The 19,330-nt window shown below is 40.4% G+C and overlaps 1 protein-coding gene across 2 annotated transcripts in view; it reads left to right on the forward strand.

Moving 5' to 3' along the window:
• The window catches only part of SLC25A13 (solute carrier family 25 member 13), a 178,512-nt gene that overhangs the window by 24,417 nt on the left and 134,765 nt on the right, over window positions 1-19,330 (forward strand). For both annotated transcript variants that reach the window (XM_019729757.3, XM_019729758.3), the window contains exons 2-3: window positions 5,380-5,433; window positions 13,023-13,165. In XM_019729757.3, coding sequence (XP_019585316.3) covers window positions 5,380-5,433; window positions 13,023-13,165 — 197 coding nt within the window. The remainder of the gene's footprint in view (window positions 1-5,379; window positions 5,434-13,022; window positions 13,166-19,330) is intronic.

Below are 19,330 nucleotides of genomic sequence, written 5' to 3' on the forward strand. Positions count from 1 at the left end.
GATGCTATTGCCTCAGTGACCACAATTTGCAAACACTGGTCTAAAGGGAACTACTTATTTTCACTGTAAAGATCTGATTTCTACCCACCTGGAAGGAGTTCTTCAACATTTTTGGAGCTTCTGCTTCGTTTCCCTTTGCCGGAGCTGGGGATGTGGAGGACTGAGACACCTTCAAGGAGATCATGGTCTTGCATCTCTAGAGATGCCCAATATACAATGATAGCTTTTGTTTTCTTTACATTTCCGTCTTCAAGTTAGTATCCCATGTTTTATGTAGGGTTTCCTAGGTTCTTCCTAACTGCCCTCTGTTAGACCTATCAACTATGTTGAGTACACAAGTCTCTACCATTGTGATGTGTTAATAAGCCTACAGCGGCAGCTTGGTTCTTGTGTAAGTGTGGGGACAGAGCCCCAGAAAGCAGTTTCCAGGCTCTCAGCCTCACGTGGAGGAGTGCTGGCTCGGGTAGTAGATGGCCGTCAGCTGTGGCTGACTGGCCGTCAGCTGTAGCCAGTTAGCCAATTAGCCGCTAATATAACTGCTGCGGCTACGGAGGAGAAGAGAAGAGAAGAATGGGGGCTAGCAAGAAGATGGCGGCTGGGCTGGCAAGTGTGGATGGCGGTTTGCGGACAGTGTGGATCCAGCCTCCAGTGAGAGTATAGTGCCGCCAGAGAGAATATAGTGGTATGACTCCCCTATCTATGGCTCCGTGGGTGTTCCTTTTTGGCCTCACCATATCCTGCGTTACGTGGGGAGCGGGACTAGAGACCCTGCAGGCCTCCCCGCACGACAAATGGCGCAGCGAGCAGGGTCTGCCTCACGACAGTAAGAAAACCCGTTTTAAAAATACACCTACATATAGAAAAATCTTTCCTAGTGTCTCTGTGGGGACAGAGTGCCAGAGAGCCGTTTCCAGGCTCTGGGCCTCACGTGGAGAGGTGCTGACTCGGGTAGTAGGTGGCCATCAGCTGTGGCTAATTGACCATCAGCTGTAACCAGTTAGCCAATTAGCCACTGATCTAACTGCTGTGGCTGCACTAGTGAGTCAGGACTCGAATGAGTCAGTCGGTTGGTTGGCAGGCAGACACGCGGACAGCAAGTTGCAGGTCGTGTGGATCCAGCCTCCAGAGAGACTATAGTGGTATGACTCCCCTGTCTATGGCTCCGTGGGTGTTCCTTTTTGGCCTCACCAAATTCTGCATTCTTATGTGGGGAGTGGGACTAGAGGCCCTGCCTGACGCCCCGCATGACAAATGGCACAGCGAGCAGGGTCCCCCGCACGGCAGTCTCCCTTCTTTTGTTGCTATAACTCAAAATGAGAGTAAATTAATTTTTCCTGAAAGATATCTTTCTGGTTCTTCTTGCCATGCTTCCTGCTACTCTCTTTTTAAAACCAGTCATTGAAGTTGTGTTATTGTTGGCTCTTTTTTATGTCTAAGATGTACCTAGCTGGTATATATGTTTTGCAAATACTATTGATAACCTGTTTAAATTATTGTATCTAATGTTTGCTTTGTCAAAAATTTTACGTATTCAGTGAACCTCAAATTTTGCCCTGTGGAACATAGATTCATGGAATTGACCTGAAAATTCCATAATAAATTTAAATGAAAGTAAACTTCTCTTAATTTATGGAAAAACACATATAATGCATAGTTTTTCCAATTCTAATCCCCATCTTCCCTTCCCCCTTAAGTTTAACGTGGTATGAATGTTACCTGCTTGAGTATAAAATTCTCTGTTGCATTGATTTAAGTAACAAATAGTTATATTTCATAGTCATCTGCCAAGAACCCTTTTCTTTCTTTGTGACCCACTCCCTAACTATGTTTGAAAACCAATTACTTTATTTAAAATTCTCGATATAAAAATGTTGTTGTAATGGTGGGATCTATTCTTAAAAATGCAAATTCAGAAGAGTAATGATGAAATCAGGCAATTAGGTTGTAAGAATAGTAGCTGTAAATATTTACATGCTATTAGTATATGAGAAAATACATATAATAACGAAAATCAGCCTTCTGAAAACAATCTAAAGTTTGATGAATCTTCTAAAGCCCAGTGAACTAAGGCTTGTCCAGTGATTCACAGTGTATGTGCTGTTCTGATTCGGCTTAAAAAGGGAGGCTACATTTCTGTGGTTCCCTCTTTTCCGTTCATAGAACTGCCTGGGTATCGGTTTTTCCACCAGGTTAAATTCATCTCAATACACCTTCAGAACCCTGACACTTCTAATTGTAACTTCATGTTGTCGTCAACGAAGCTGTCTGTGTAAGTATTGTTCACTGCAAATGGTCCCTTAACAAGAAGATAAGAATGGGAGGTAGAAGAAGAAATGGAAATTCTGAATAGCTGCACAGCATTGGGGAAATACGAGTAGATGGAGGCCCAGGAGGCTGGTAGCAATTTTTCTGAATCTATCTCCTATTGAGCCATAGTTACCTGCGCTTCAATAGAACGTACCCGGGACCTAATACAGATTTCAGTGGGCCTCAGGGAAATTTGATAGTGATCATTAACCATGTGCTGTATCTGGAACTTTGGGTATGTTTTCAAGAAGTAGCTTTGCATGGGGCTAGGATAGCAGAGAGGAGTTGTTAGGAAGACCTCCATGTGTGTTAGGGTGAATGTTTTTGAAGACCCATGAGTTGCTTCCCCCTCCCTCCTCCTGATTTCAACCTTCTCAAGTTATAAGCCAGGTTACTTATCACTTAGACATTTTTAGGAGTAAGCATTGTGGAATATAAACCCCTTGGGATAAATAATACAAATAATGTATATCATTTATTGAGTACTCTTAACTGTTGGGGGGTTTTTGGTTTAAGCACTTTATGCAATTGTCTCCTATCACCCCTGTAACCATCCACGACTTTCCATTTTATAGATCAGGAAAGTAAGGCTGAGGGGTCAAGAAGGTAGCTCAAGGTCACATAGCTAGTGAGTTTAGAGGTCAGGCCTGCCCCCGATGGAGAGTGGTCTGACACTAAAGCCATGTTCTTAATCCCAGCACTGGATGGACACAGCAAACTGGTGGTGTTAGGAGAAATGGGGAGGTTCTCGGCATGTACTATGTTATGTCAGTGGTTAACGTAACTTACGGACAGTTTGAAGCTGCCTATAATGCGGCTCAGTGGAAAGACACAGTAAAGTATGGAAGATTTGGGATCTGATCTCAAACACTTAGAAATGTAAGTACACATTGGTGCTTAATCTGACTTTTGAGAGAGTATTTGAGCCTTGCTTTCCTCTTCTGGAAAATGGGGCCCTTTCTGAGCCTTGCTTTCCCCTTCTGGAAAATGGGGCCCTTTCTGAGCCGTGCTTTCCCCTTCTGGAAAATGGGGCCAATGATATGCTCCATTTGAGTCTCAGATTTGCTGTGACGATCCAATGAGGTGATAGTTATGCTTTGAAAACAATAAAATGTTCTATACGCATTAGTCAATATGACTTGCAAGTGTTGGGTCACTGTATAAATTGTTTTCCCCTGTGGGGGAGACCCTGGGAGAGTTAAAAGTTTTTGTTTCTTTCTCTCACAGAGGTGTAGCCCTGGTGGTGAGCACTGAATGTGCATTTTGGGATCAATAAGCAGAGGAAAGCTGTGGGAATTTAGGGCAGGAGAAATTCAGTCGGAAAGAGCATTGCCCAGGGACAGCTTTATGAAGTGCATGGCATAGTGAATTAATTAGATTTTAAAGGATGTGGTATTCAGACAGAGCAAGAATAGTTCACTTTGTGGAAACTTTCCTTTGCTTTTAAAAGGAAAACCAACTAAGTACCGAGGGTCACCATATGCTTTTTAAACGAATGTTACTTATCGACTGTCTTGAGATGTGGAACTCGGAGGGAATTTCTCTGCTCTTAAAGGAAGAGGGTAGAGGCATTTGTATGCTCTCCCGTCTTCTCCAGGAGTTTGTCCTACTCCATCTTTCTCAGAAGATAGACCTGAAAGGGAATCTTCTCCTGCAGCCTTCAGGTCAACACCAGCATCAATCTTAGGTGGGTTAACATTCTATTTTTTTCCTCCTTAATTGAACAGCAAAAGAACACTAACTAATTCAGGATTTTTAAAAGGTCACAAAATTCTTACGGATAAAAATAGCACTGGTGGTTACAAGTACTCAGCTGAAATTAAAAGAGTTATCAGTCTTGCTCTGGGAAAGAAGGTGACCAACCAACAGGTTTCAAAAGAGTACCTTTCCCATTCCAGTGATTAGTTAATAAAATTATTCCTGACAGTGGTGGGCAAAGGAGCTCAGGCAGTTACACATTTAGAGACAGAGAACCCATTGTCCGAAGATCTCAGAAGAGCCTTTGCAAACACACAGAAGGGATTTAGAACAATTTGCATAAATCTCCCTGTGGATAGAAACATGGCTCCACTATTGGGGTGGTTCCAGGAACCCCTCCTTGGCTGTATCATGGGGTGACGCTGTGCTTGGTGAGAATTCAGTCTCACGACGGTTTTGCCAACAGGATTGGGTGATGGGATGCTGAATAAGCCCACTGTTTGGTTCCACATAAGGACTCTTTTGTGTTGGCCTGGGGCAGCCATGTTCAAGTTTGTCCTGTTTTTTTCCCCAATGATGTTTTTGGATGTTGTGGGCTGGAGAATTAAGCACAACACCTATTCTGAGCTAATCTGTCAAATTTTGCTCTTGAAAGGTAACCATAGCTCCCTATGTTTCTAGATTGTAGAGAATAATAGTTGGACCTTTGGAGACTTCTGATTTCTTAAATTAAAAATCAGGGAGAGGAGACTTTGCTTGGCATGCCCAGATAGCTATGCATTCACGCCTGCTCGTGGTAGAACTGTGAGAAGTAATTCCCTTCTGTTTGTTAATATGATTTCCCTAGTTAACTAACTTCTTTAAGAATTATGCTCTCTTGCATATTTAAACAAGTTATACTTTAATATTTAATATTTCCCTATGAAAGGGTATGGGTTACTCTGGAGTGTAGTTTTAAAATGCCAGGTGGTTACAAATCCATTTCAACTTTTCTTTTTTCTTCTTTTTGGGAAAAAAAATTCATATATATATATATATATATATATATATATTCGTATATATATTCGTATATATATTCATATATATATATATATTCATATATATATTCATATATATATATATATATATATATATATATATGAATACATATTGGGAGCTTTACGGGTTGCTTGTCTAGAATGTTAGTGTTCTAGAAGCCACATAAGATGTCTAATTTAAAATCCAGGGAGTAATTTATGCACTGGGGAAATTTGGTGCTTTAAGTACAAAAATGAAATCCACTAATTTCTAACCTAGAGTTTATTTTCTTTCCGTCGTTAGCTTGATTTCTCAGCTTTGTTCTAATAATATAAACACTTTTATGTTTATTTATAGGTGGCTTTAACCAAGAGAGCAGATCCAACTGAGCTTAGAACAATATTTTTAAAGGTCAGTATAAAGGAGTCTGTTTTGTTTCTTGTTTGATTTGTGTTCTGTAACTTTTAAAGATTGTTTTCAAGCAACTCTTTATTTCATTGTTATATATTTTTAAATATCCCAAAAAGTATCTTTACTTAAGACTCATGAAAGAGATCCTTTACAAATTTATCTATTTTAAAAAATGTATCAGAAACTTGTAGGTGATTGTGATGGCAACATAGTTTACATTTCAGTTTCTTTTATCTCAATGGTGTCAGGTAGTTAATTAAAAGGAGTTTCTGGGGATTAAGTACCGCAATCCATTTACCTTTCCAGGGTTGACTTGTGCAGTGTGATGGCAATCCTTTTTCTCTTAAGACGTTTAAAGCTGTTCATAAACATTTCAGTAATTCTTCATGCAGAGAGGGCTGTCCTTCCCTCTCCTTGGTCAAAGCCCATCGTTGTTGCCATCATCATTTCATTACAACTGACATGGAGGCCTCAGTATGAGTAATAATAGATATGAGATCACAACAGACACCATACAAGTTTATTTTTCCTTAGTTTCTGGTACTTTCACTTACTTTGTGATATTAAGCAGTGAATGATTAATACTCTAATAAAAGTCTACCTCAGGTTCCAAACACTTTTTTTTCTTTATTCAACTGGAATCAAAGTACTCAAAAAAGAAAAGGCCGCTTTTGTAGAGGTAATTTAAAAAGGATATACGTGGACCTTTTCTAAACATGACAAAAAGGCAGCTAGCTGTGCTGTACATAAAGAGGACCAAGGCTTCAAATGAGAAACTTGATGTTCTACTGCTGGGTACCGAATATATGACTTTGAAAGTGAATGATTCTGTGAGCATCACTTTCCTCATCAAAATGTGTTACTATTGGAAAAAAAAGTTGAGAAATCAGGGGATTTGAACACGGACAGGATTATTTGATATTAATTGTTATTAATTGAATTTGGGGCTGGGTAATGGTATTCTGATTATGGGAACGATAAAGGGCCTTCTTCTCTGAGAGATACACACTAAAGTATTTACAGAGGAGATTCTGATGTCTGAGATTTGGTTTTAAATAATCCAGTTTTGGTGGGGTAGGAAAAAAGAATGGGCAATATGATGATAATTTTTGAAATTGGGAAATGGAATATTGGGTTTATTATACTATTGTCTCTACTTTGTATATGTTTGAATATTTTCATAATGAGTTGCAGAAAATTGTAAAGATTCAATGAAGAAACTTAATAGGAATGTATCCAGCACCTGATTTGCATTAAATATTGATTCAGTATATACTTTAAATAATTCAAGCACAGAAGAGACAAAGACTCCAAAAGAAAATAGTTAAACATATGAGCAGTTTTGGGGGAGAAGAGGAAAAGATAAATTTGTAAGGAGGTTTGGATTATATATAAGAAAGTAGAATTCGTTCATAAATTTGTTTTTGGCCCCAAAAGGACAATGCAATATAGAGAGTCTAAGGTAGAAAAGGATTTTGAATAATAAAAGTGCAGAAAACAGAAGCTTTGTTTGTCACCTAGACAAGTGTTTATCGCTAGGCATTCTGGGCCCATCATGATGTGAGGTGTGTATGAAGGAACCACAGACATTTGTAGTATGTGTATCTAAGGTCCATGTTGTAGAACTCTAATGATGTAATTCTGGAAGACTATTTGCAGAAGAGCATGTGAGTGGGTTGCCAAAGAGCCTAGAGAAATGGATAAAGTTCATTACATTGAACTGGCAAAGTCATCATCATTCTTTGAACTCAGGACCTGTCTGTTAAATGTATTTCTGTTTTCCAAACCAGGGGTAGTTGCGGGCATCCTTTGACAGGAAATGGGAACAACTTGGAGTATCTCAATAGATGGCCCATCTTGGATACTTACTGGTCTTCTGGCACGATCCAGGGGAAAGACTCTAGGTAAAAGCTGTGTCCACCTTTGGAGGCTACGTGGCAGCTGGTGAGGCTAGGTTAAGATCCGACTTTGGGACAACATGTCTCCTCCAGCTGCTATGTCTCAATAGCAGGCAAGTTTATACTGGAGACAAATGAGATTGGTCAGGGAGACCCAGGTAGGGTATGCATTCCATGCAGAACTCTGGAGCGCCCCCTGTGGGGTTTCTGTGTAAGTGGGCCTGTGGGCTGGAGTGGAATCTTTGGGACCAGATCAGGAAGTGCTGTCATCCCTTGGGATGGCTAGGCCTACCTGGCTTTTGAGCAAGAGTTCTGTGACTTAGAGTCTGAGGGAATGATGTGGGGGAACTGACCCTGAAGAAAACGGTGATCAGCAGTTTCTGGAAGGGATTGTGGATCTGGCAAAGTTTCGTGTGATCTCATCAGGCCTGGGTAGTGTGGTACCAACACAAATCCTTGGCTCAGCACGCGGAGGATCTCTTGTTTACCATCCACCGCAGACGGTGTTGTGGTGGAGGAAGAATGGGGCGAGGCGCCATGGGGACGGTGCCAGGCACGTCTCTGCTGTGGCTGGGCTTTGTAGTTAAGTACAGATCAGCCGTAAGCACTCTGTAAACCTGACTCCTTTGCTGATGCTCTGTGACTTTTTCCTAACTTTTCATCCTAATAAATATCCTCCTGTCTGTTAAACTAGTGAGGGGATTCCTCTGTAGCTTGGGGGTGGTGGAGAGAAGCGGCATTGTACCCTACGGACCCGAGGGGCTGGTGGCAGGGGAGTTGGCAGCTGTGGAGATCAAAGAGAGCCAGTGGAACCGAGACAGATGAGGAAAGAGGTGTCCTAGAGGATGAAAGTGGACCCAAATCTGGCTTATTTTATGTTCTTCAGTTGAAATGAATTCTGTTTTCTGTCTTTTTTTGAAGTTGTTAACCTGAGTGGCCAGTGTTAGGTGTTGGTTTATAAAGATGTATAAACCTCAGCTCCTGCCCTTAACTATCTCACTATGTGTGTGTAAGTGTAAAACAAGAAAAATATGGTTGCTAAGCATTATGTAGCATTAATTAGCAGGAAGATGATGTAGGGGCTCATTCCATCTCCCAAGAGAGGGTCGTTCAAGTTACACTGGGGATGTTTGAGCTGTGCTCGAAGATGAGTAGGTATTTATTTATCAAATGGAGCAGGTGGAGGAGGGTTTTGGGGCAAAAGAAGACCATTCGAGGCAAAGGAACAGCATGTAGAAAGCGAAGAGCTATGAGTGCCTGGTGTATGCAGTGGGCTGGGGCGTAGGGTCTTGGGCAATGGTCCAAGAATGGTAGGTAGGGTGGGATCTGGTGAGATATTCCTAGCCTAAGGTGTTTGAAATTTATTATGTAAGCTGTTCTTGAGATAAGTGGTGGCTAATGTTTTGTCTGGATGTGGAAGCTGAAATCTAGGTGTGGTCAGTGTTGCTTCTAACCTCAATGTTGACATGCGTATTTTATCAGCCTAATGCTTTTGATACTGCTTCATGTTGATTTAAACAGGTGTGTGTTGAGTGCTTACAGTTTAAATAAAACACCGTGAAACTTTGCGGTGAGTGGGACGTGCAAAATAGGTATAAACAGTGACCATGTCTTACAGGAATTCAGATTTTATACAGGAGACCAGATTTACAGGCAGCGGCAGGTAAAAAAGATTCTTAAGTCAGCATACTCAAGGGTCCCATGTGTGGTTAAAGCCCGTGCCACAGGAAGTGGAGGAGCGGTCCCCACGGTGGGAGTGCTCAGAGAAGGCTCCTTAGTGAGGGAACTTGACGAGACGTGGGGATGAGTGGGAGCTGGAGAGGCGCGGAGGAGAGCAGCCTGGGAGTGCGAGGAAGAGGAACGCCTCTGAGGGAGCCTGGAGATGGGCTTGGGAGCAAGCAGCTTCTTCAGGTTGAAGGATTCTTGCTCGTTCTTCAGATGTTTATTTAAATTCAACTCTGTGCCAAGGAGTGTGCCAAGTATTACAGGGTGTGGGTGACAAAATCAGAAAGATAATTGGGAGTTTGGCTTTTCTGCTAAACAGTAGGAAGCCATTGAAGGTTTTCTGAGTAATCCAGTGACACAGGGAGGATAGGTTTGAGATTTGATTGGTGCAGCAAGGCCATGAGTTAGGCAGCCTTGGGTGTAATCCTGGTGTGAGGCCCTAATAACTTGATTAGAGTTGTGGCAGCAGGGGGGACGGAAAATGGGCAAGTTAAAGACATTTTGAAGGACTATTAGATGAAAATGACTGATCTTGTATAATGGTGAGAGAGAGCGGGAGGTAAATATGACCACTGGATATGTAGTCTGGGTGCAGGGAGGTTGCCAGTAATAAGAATGGGGAAATTGAGGAGGAAACCGTTAACTAAAGGGAGAGCAAAGGAGGTGGTATGTACTGTTTAGAAGTGTAGAGCCCAAAGTAGCTGAATGCCTATAGACGCGGAAGGTAACAAGACTGGTAAAGGGACTGCACGAGGGAAATAGGCCATATTACAAATTGTAGGAGCAATATTTAATGAATTGCACTTGGATTCTTGTAATTATTCTTTATGAACAAAAGCATATAATACATATTTTTAAAATTTTTGTAGGCAAAAGTGGAAAAAGATTTCATTCCTTTTTTTGAAAAACTTTTTTCTTATGACAAAACAGTTCATATTCATTGATGAAAATTTAAAAGCAGATGCATATAAAGAGAATTAACTAGTGATCCCAGTAGATCTCTCCATCTCTAGCTATATCCATCCATCCATCCATCCATCCATCCATCCATCCATCCATCCATCCAGATTTATTATGAAGAATTGACTCACACTATCCATTACAGAGGCTAAGAAGTCCCATGATGTCTGCAAACTGGAGATTAAGGAAAACAGATGGTCAGTCCCAGTCTGAAGGTCTGAGAATCAGGAAAGCTGATGATATAAATCTCAGTCCAAGGGCTGAAGAAGTTACGTCCCAGCTCAAGCAATGGAGCAGGAAAAAAGGGGGCAAATTCCTCCTTCCTTCACCTTTTGTTCTGTTAGGCCCTCCGTGAATTGGGTGATGCCCATCCAACTCTGGGGAAGGCAGTCGACTTTACTGAGTCCATAGATTTGAATGCACATCTCATCCAGAAACACCCTCACAGACACACCCAGAAGCAATGTTTAATGTGAGCATCCCTTGGCCAGTCAGGTTGACACATAAAATTAACTATCACAACTTGTATTACACTGGGTCATGCAAGGAATCCTAAAAGCCTTCCTGTTTTGTAAGTATATACTTCATCATATCAAAATTCCAGAAATCGTAAAGGAGAGAGAGGCTTCAGGTCACTTAGAAAACCTATTCCCAAAGAAGGATTAAATAACATTTGAAAGGTGTGATAGCTATAAGGTGTGGTCCTGGGACAACCAAGAGATTAAGTGGAAAAACACTCAAGTTGGAGGATCCTTACTTCCAACCACAGACAAAAACAATGTACCAGTTGATGTATTGAAACATAAAGATAAAAGATAAACATACTTGAGAAAAAGCTATGAGAACATGTGGGTGAATATTTAATCTTGAGATGAGGAAGGACTAGTTTCTAAACTTAGAAGCAATGGAAGAAATTACAAAGGAGAAAAAACCTACAGCGTCAATTATATTAAAATATCAAACTGGAAAAATATTTGCAACAAATATGATAGACAAAGTGGGGAAAGGGCGTATTCGCACACTGTTGGGGGAAGTGTAAATTGGTACAATTTTCTGGAAAGCAGTGTGATAATAAGTAGCAAGAGCCTTAAAGTTCCTCACCTTTGACTCAACAATTTCTCTTCCAGGAGACTAGCCTTCGAAAATTGCCAGAAATTTGGACAAATGTATATAAGGCTGGTTCCCTTAGCTTTATTTAAAAATACCAAAAACTGGAAATAATCTAAATGTCTATTGGTGAGAGAAGAGTTGTTTTAAAATAAATTAATTATTCACTACCATAAGCAAACATAGGAGTAATTCTAAATTATAGCGTCACTGTAATTAGCAGTGACATTTTCTTTATATTTCAGTCTTGCTTTTGCCTCAGGAAGATCAAAATAGAATTCTTCTACATTTCCAAAAAGCCAAATTCAATGCTAACTGAAGAACAGAAGGATTATTGGGCCATTTTGGAGCTTTTCTTTTGTATTATGCTAAAAAAAATGTTACGTAAAACCCAGTAATAACAAAACATTTATAAATTGCTTATTGTGTGTAGGGCAGTGCTAAGTATATTCCATGATTATTGCTTTATTTCTAGCATCAACCTTATGAAGCAGGTAATTTTGTTATCCCATTTTACAGGCGAGGAGCCAGAGGCCCAGAAAGTATTAGTTACTTACCTGAGGTCAAACTAATAAGAAGCAGAAGCAGAGCTCTGCATAGCCTAGGCCCGAGGGACTCCAAAGCTTGTTACTGAGCTTCTAAGCAATAGCTTATCTGTCGGGAGTATTAAAATGTAGAAATAACAAGTGACTTTTTAAAACAGTTTTAATTGGGCTTAAGTCTGGGTTTACAGAGGGAGTGAAGATGCTGTCATTGTACCTCACTTCATTGTGTGCCCCCATCACGGTGGCCACCATTTTGGTTCCTGTCACCCATCGATTCCTGTTCTTTGTGTAGCTCATTGTCCTCACCTCCTGCCCACCCCCATTTCCCCAAATCACTGTTCTGTCCCCAGGATCAAGAGGCACCGTATGCATATGACCCCTCAAGTGGTTTCTCACAGTTCCCACAGTCTCTGGGGTTCTTTGGAGCAGGAATTAGCAGGTTCCCACTTATGTGAGCTGGAATGCATCACACTAAAGGCAAGACCTAGGGGAATGCTGTGAAAAAACGTTATATGCCACCTAGTTCTTCTTGACCATTTCTGCTCTAAAGATGAGAGGACACTAACCAGAGCAGCATTTCATACCTGCTTCCATAAAATCCCACAAGAAGCCATGCAGTTAATAGTTTATTTTCCAGCTCATCCTGTTTGTTATCTTTTCTTGCATCGTTGATGCCCTTGAGGCAGGAATGGGCAAAAGAATTAGGTTGTTTTCATCCATGACTTCATAATTAATGCTACTTTTGATAAAAGCTCCATGTCATTGCTAAAGAACAAGACATTAAGTTGTCTTTCCAAATTTCTGTCACCTGGGGATTCTCCACCTCAGCACTGTTGCTAGTTGGGCAGGATCACTCTGTTGTGGGGGAAATCCTGTGCATTGTACGATGTTTAGCAGCATCCCTGGCTTCTACCAACTAGATGCCAGTAGCATCACTGCCCCCCAAGTTATGACAATCAAAATTGTCATCAGACATTGCCAGATGTCCCCTGTGGGGAAAATAAACACAAATGGAGGAAGCTCAGAGCTAGAGAACTCCACTCCAGAAAAGCAGTTTATATAGAGAGACAGCTAATTCTCATAGATGCACTTGGCTCTTAGATGATGTTGCTATTTGTAAGCTGGACAGTGAGGCTAAGCTGTCCCCACTTGAGAAGCTCGGGTATAAACGTCAAACTTGCTAAACTTATTATTTTTTTTGTTTTGTTTTTTTAAGTGATGGGAAATAACTGCCTTTGTGAAGAGAATATTATCATATCTGATATTTTATCCTTTGAATGTTTTCAGCTTTTTCAGTTATTAATGTTATGATTATATAATTTTGAGAATAAAATCTTTTTTTTTTTTTAAACAGTATGCAAGTGTTGAAAAAAAGGGTGAATTTTTCATGTCCCCCAATGACTTCGTCACTCGATATTTGAACATTTTTGGAGAAAGCCAGCCTAATCCTAAGACTGTGGAACTTTTAAGTGGCGTAGTGGATCAGACCAAAGATGGGTATGTTTATTTTTAATTATTGCATTTAACTTTTTTGTTTGAAACAGCTTGTCTGTTGCTTGAATATAAAGTCTGTTGCAATATAAATATAAAGTCACTACATATATAATACCTCCCCACATCTTAAGAGCATTTTTTTCTACCTGTTATAATTAATACATTATTTTAGGAATAATACCTGTAACATTTCCTTCAGTATTCTTATCGCAGTTGGGATTCTATGTGTGTATTTTTTGACATTGTTTAAAGAACTATTTATAGTTTCATAGAGCAATTGTAGTCGTATGAATATATTCCAGAGTGTTTGTATGTGTATTGGTTATTTTTCAAGGCAACTGTAAAAATTGTGAGTACATGTACAACATAGCTCTAAGAGCATAACGTTTCTGTAATGTTTCTCTGCTCAAATAACTTTTAAATCTAACATGTGATTAAATGCCAGAGTCACAGTCAGAATAGTATGATTCCAAATCCCCATGAAAGGTGTTCTATCCAAGCTGGAAGAGGGCGACTGAACCATTAAGATCAAATAGGACATTTTGCGAAATGCCTTTGGATTTTTTTATCCCCTCCCGTCTTTGTTTACATTTTTAAGATGAGTCTTTCCTAAGCTGTGTGAGATTGCTGTTGGCTTTTATCATGAAGAGAGAGTGTTGGCTCCAAACTCTTGCTAATAACGAACACCAGTGTCCCCTGGTAGCCAAGTATAATCTACAGGAACCGGCCTTCGTTATATAAACTGTAGTAGACCCAGCCCTCTGTGCTTGCAGCTTGCCAGCACGCACTTTGACAGATTGCAGTTACCTGCCCTTCTGGGGTGCTATTCTCTAGCGCTGAGCTTTCTCTGTTTGTGATGTGTCTGATTTTCCCACGTGCATCAGTTTGACATACAACATCTCGTACTGTGAATGCTCTCAGTTACTACCAGCACTTCCCTTTTCTTATTTATGCACCTGTTGTCCCATCTTGCATGGAAATGACCTCCTCTAAAGTGAAGGTCTTGCAGAGTGGAAGGGAATGGCAGAATTACAGGAAATTAGCAGTTATACTTCCTGTAATATCCTGGAGGATTGTTCGATTATGCCTTCTTTCTTTGTTCCAGTAGCAGTTATTTGGGTTCCTTCTGTTTTCTATCTCCACCCCAAGGCAGGGGCTTTGCTTGGTAGGAAAATAATGTCATGTATGAGTAGGCCTTTGTTCTCTCACAGGGCCTCCCTGGAGTGGTGCAGGGAGAGAGTGAGGTATATTTCATATTAGCACTGTTGAAGCAAGAGCTAGATGGAGCAAAGATTTATTCTAGCAAAGGTTTCTTTGAGGAAATTGTTTGCTTCCACACCCTCTGTGCTCATGATTCAGAGGAAGGATGAACGAGCTCACGTGCAATATAAACTATATGACTCGATGTTTAAGATCAAATTTTTTTCTTACTTGATAGTATAAATTTTTTTAACTACAGAAACATTAAAAGAAGAATACAATGAACACCCAGTATATGCCCTTTGCATAGATTGACTGATTGTTAACATTTTTTCTACCTTTGTGCTCTCTTTTTACATGCACACTTTCTACATGCAAACACACACACACACATAACTTCCTTTTGTGGCTGGACTAGTTAACTGTAAATTGCAGACATCATAAGACTTCAGCATTTATCTTCTAAGAATAACAACATCTCCTACATAACCACCATACTATTATCATACTTAGGAGAATTAAATCATGTCAGATATCATCTAATAACCAATCCATATTCAAATATACCATATCTCTCCACCCATCCTCACCTTAAATGTCTCATTGCCTTTTTTTTTTTTTTCAATCCAGGATCCAGTCAAGTTTTTTGTATTATATTTAGGTGTTATATCTCTTTTAATCTAGAACAGACCCTTGCCGTTTATTATTTTCTTATGACATTGACTTTTAAAATGCCGGCCCAGTTATTTTGTTGAAGTTCCCATGTTCTGGACTAGTCTGATCGTTTCTTCCTGCCTGCCTGGATTCCTGTTAAATTTGGGGGTGCAGGTTAGGAAAGATTCTGTACTGCCCGTTGTAGCTTCTCAGGAGGCATGCTGTCCCAGCATGGGCGATGCTGAGTTTGATCACTTGGCTAAGGTGGTGTCCGCTCGATATTTCATTGTGTAGGGACCATTTGTTTTGTAATTAGTAGATAGAATGCTTTGAGAATGTGTGGATATCCTGTTTCCCAGCAGCCTTTCACCCAAAAGTTTTAGTATCCGTGATGATCCTTTCCTGAATCAGTAATTACACTGGGATTTGGAAATTGGTGCTGTTTAAAATTCTATCTTCTCTATTTATTGTCTACCATTCTTTGGTAAAGAAAAGCTTTCTTACCTCCGTTCCCATTTCTTTATCCCTTAACCTTTATATCAGTATAAATTCAGGGGTTTATTTATTTTAAATTCAATGTATTTATTACTGTTATTGCCTTAGATGATAAAGTTGTCCCAGTGTGGTCGGTGGGTGTATTTCCAAGCTGGCTCTTGTATCCTGAGCCTTTGAGGGCTCCTTGCTTTTGGTAAATAAGATGTTCTAGGCTCACTTTGGATTTTTCCTGTCTCTGACTTGGAAATCACTCTTTTCTCCAAGAGACCCTGGTTCTTTTCAGTTGGGAGTAGTGCTCAGAAACAAAGAACTGACAACTGGCTTATTGTTACTGGGGTATTACTGCTTCTCTGACTTTCAGGTGGAAAGAGCTGGGGAAATACACTTAAAAAAAAAAAAAATCAAAAGTTCATCATGACGTTTCCTATTTCCACTTAACATTACAGGATTTTTTTCTTTGTCTTTTATTTTGTATCCGCTTCTCTCTTTCAGTGAGCATTTTGGTTCCTAATTACATTAATATATTTATGGGCATTAATTTACATAATTGTAATCTCTTCTGATCTACTTTGCCTTCTTTTCCTTCCTCATCCCCATTAACACACATGCCATGCTTTTCCTCTTTCTTTTTGCACATGCTTTCCAAAAATACAGCTGTAAGTTCATTAGATGAAACAAGGTTATATCTATAATATAATATAACGTAACATATGTATTTTTTCAAAAGCTTAAAGCACATTTGAAATGTTGGCTTTGTTTTCCTGGTTTTGCAGACGAGACAGCTGAGACGCTCAGTGATCAAGCAGTTTTCTGCCGAAAGGTGCCCAGGCCTGTCTGGCTCCAACGATCTTGACCTTTCCCATGTTCTGAACTGCGCCCTCTCATAATCTCGTAATCCCCTTCAACCTGACATTTTCTTTCAGGTTTTGTATTATCTGTATTCTCAGTGTTTTACTGTGACAGAGAAAATATTAGATGGCCTCAATCTATTGCTGTTTGGCTGACTTATTTTTTTCCAGTTCCGAAAACTGTTAACAGGGAACAACTCAGTTTCAAAAGGGAAAACAACTACTCACAATCTTCTCATCTTGAGACAGATATATTGAACTTTTTATATCTTCCGTGCTTTGTTAAACGGCATCGATATTTTTCGTAAACAGAATTCATTTTAATTGTAATTCTCTTTTATAATCTTTCAGACTGTATCAATCAATTTTCATATTTTTATATGCTGTTCACATTAACAGTGTTAAATAACTTCATCATTTTCTATCAAATGAATGTACCATACTTTATGAAATCATGCATTTGTGGAGTTACTTCAGTGTCTCGTTTTCTAAAATAGGTAATATTGCAGTGAGGATCTTCACATGCATGTGACATTTCCCCCTTCCGTTTAATTACTTCCTTAGAAAGAAATTAGAAGAGAAAGATTCCTGGGTCTAAGGATAGAACTATTTTATAGCTCATCATATGCATTGTGATAATTCTGTCCAAAAGGACTGAGCGAGTCAAAGAAGTCTTCCGAGGTATTAGGTTGGTGCGAAAGTAATTGTGGTTTTTGCAATTATTTTTAACCTTTTAAACCACAGTTACTTTTGCACCAACCTAATGGTTAAGCTTACGGAGCCATAGCAAAGGGCAAGTGTCTGAGCCTCAGCCAATCTGATGTTCATGTGCCATTTTTCTAACCCTAACTCTGACACACAGCTCCTCAGTGTCTCCTGCACAAATAGGTACAACCATGTATCTATTCTCAGTGTAAAACTGCGAATGCCTTCAGTTCCTCTTCCTTTCCCTTTCTTTGGAAGCGTAGCATTTGTCAAGTTCACGTCACAAATCATTGTCCCAAATCATAGTACTGTTCCTTTAAAAACATACATGTCAGAATCCCCATGTTGGCCCATGGAAGCACAACACACCTGGTAAACAGTGGAGAAGCGCTGGTGTGGGCCCCATTCATTGTCTGGCTATGCTCTTTGGGGGGCATAATCACCTAGCTTGTGTGGCCAGAAGGATTTTAGTGCATAACTGTATTAAATTTTGAAAAGCTATGTGTAGAGTGACAATTTCAGGATGTAAAAATAATGACAGCTGTGCTGACCCAGAGGTCATAGTGAATCAAATACTCATTTTTAGGTAGGTACTAATGTCCACTAGCTGTGGTTTCTTGAGTGTACAAACCAGGTCCTGCGTATTTTAATATCTCCAGTGTCTGGCCTCGGCTTCACCTGTTTGTTGACTAAACTTAGGCAAATCTACTAAGAAGGTTTTATGCCTTTATGTTATGAACGCCCAGGAGTATTGGGAGAATAGACGGTCTCGTTCGTATTCTAGGTTACTCATTGTAGTAGGCCGTGTAATGGCTACCCGAAGACATCAAGTCATACTGTGTTTCACCAAAATAAGACCTAGCCAGACAATCAGCTCTAATGCATCTTTTGGAGCAAAATTTAATATAAGACCCGGTATTATATTATATATTATATTATATACCCGGTCTTATATAAAATAAGACCGGGTCTTATATTAATTTTTGCTCCAAAAGATGCATTAAAGCTGATTGTCTGGCTAGGTCTTATTTTCGGGGAAACACGGTAATCTCTGGAATTTGGAAATGGGACCTTATTTGAAAAACATGTCTTTGTAGGTAAGATTAAATTAAGGATTTTGAGATGACGAGATTGCCCTGAATTATCAGTGCCTTACATGCTATCACAAGTATCCTTATAAGAGTCAGAGGTTTGACACAAACCCTGGTAAGAGGAGGAGTCAGTAGAGATTGGAGTAATGTGGCCACAAGCCAGGGAACACCTGGGGCCACCAGAAGCTGGAAGAGCTGGAAGGAAGAATTCTCCCCTAAAGAATCTCCCTTTGGAGGGAGCTGGCCCTGCTGTCACCTTCATTTCAGACTTCTGGTCCCCAGAACTGAGACAGAATGAATTTCTGTTGTGTTAAGCCACGTAGTTTGTGGTAATGTGTTAAAGCAGCCCTAGGAAATGAATACCCTCATATAGCTGTTTTCTCTGGGGAATTAGAAAGCCTGCAGTAGCAAAGAGTTTATTGGGGACAAAGACCAACTAGTGTCATGCCCCCAAACAGTGGTAGCTTTTGGCTAGATCTGGGCATTTTTCTTGGCAGAGACCCCTGCACACTGCTGCAAACCATCTCTGTGAGGGTACGGCTCCTTCCCGAAGGCTTCACCTATGTGTAGGGTTGGGCTGAACTCTAGGCATGAAAGTTAAACACCTGTGTACTGCATGAACTTTTGGTAAAAGGGATCATGTTTTTTTGGAGCACTCCTGATTTTAATTTCATGTTTCATGAGGTCGTGACTTGGTCAGCCCCCCGTGCCTCTCGCAGAGTGCTGTCCAGTCTGTCATTCATAGCTGTCTGAGCACTTCCTCTCTGCCTGCTCTGTGCTGTATGTTGAGGATAACTGATGAGTTGGACAAACATGATGCGTGCCCTCTTCTAATGTAGTGGAGTGGACAGGTGTTAGAGAACCACAAAAAAATGTGGATTGATGTTGTGATGAGTCTTGTGAAGGATAGGTGTGGTGTGAGGGACGATAAAAGGGGCTTCATGCCGACTGAAAGGTCCGGAAAGACTTCCCGATGACATTTGAGCTGTAGGAGTTGAGGAAGGGGAATGACAGGGAGTTGGGGACAAAGGAGAGAGCACTGCAGACAGAGGGAACAGTGGTTGCAAAGGACATAGTCACATGCTGAGATGCAGAAGCTGGCATGTCTGGAGCATGGTGGTGGGAGAGGTGGGCTGTGGCCAGATTGTGTAAGACCTTCTACTTCATATTAAGGA

The sequence above is a fragment of the Rhinolophus sinicus genome, chromosome 4 (assembly GCF_057876585.1).
Source record: "Rhinolophus sinicus isolate RSI-liver-muscle chromosome 4, RSI-T2T, whole genome shotgun sequence".
In the NCBI taxonomy this organism is placed as follows: Eukaryota; Metazoa; Chordata; class Mammalia; order Chiroptera; family Rhinolophidae; genus Rhinolophus; species Rhinolophus sinicus.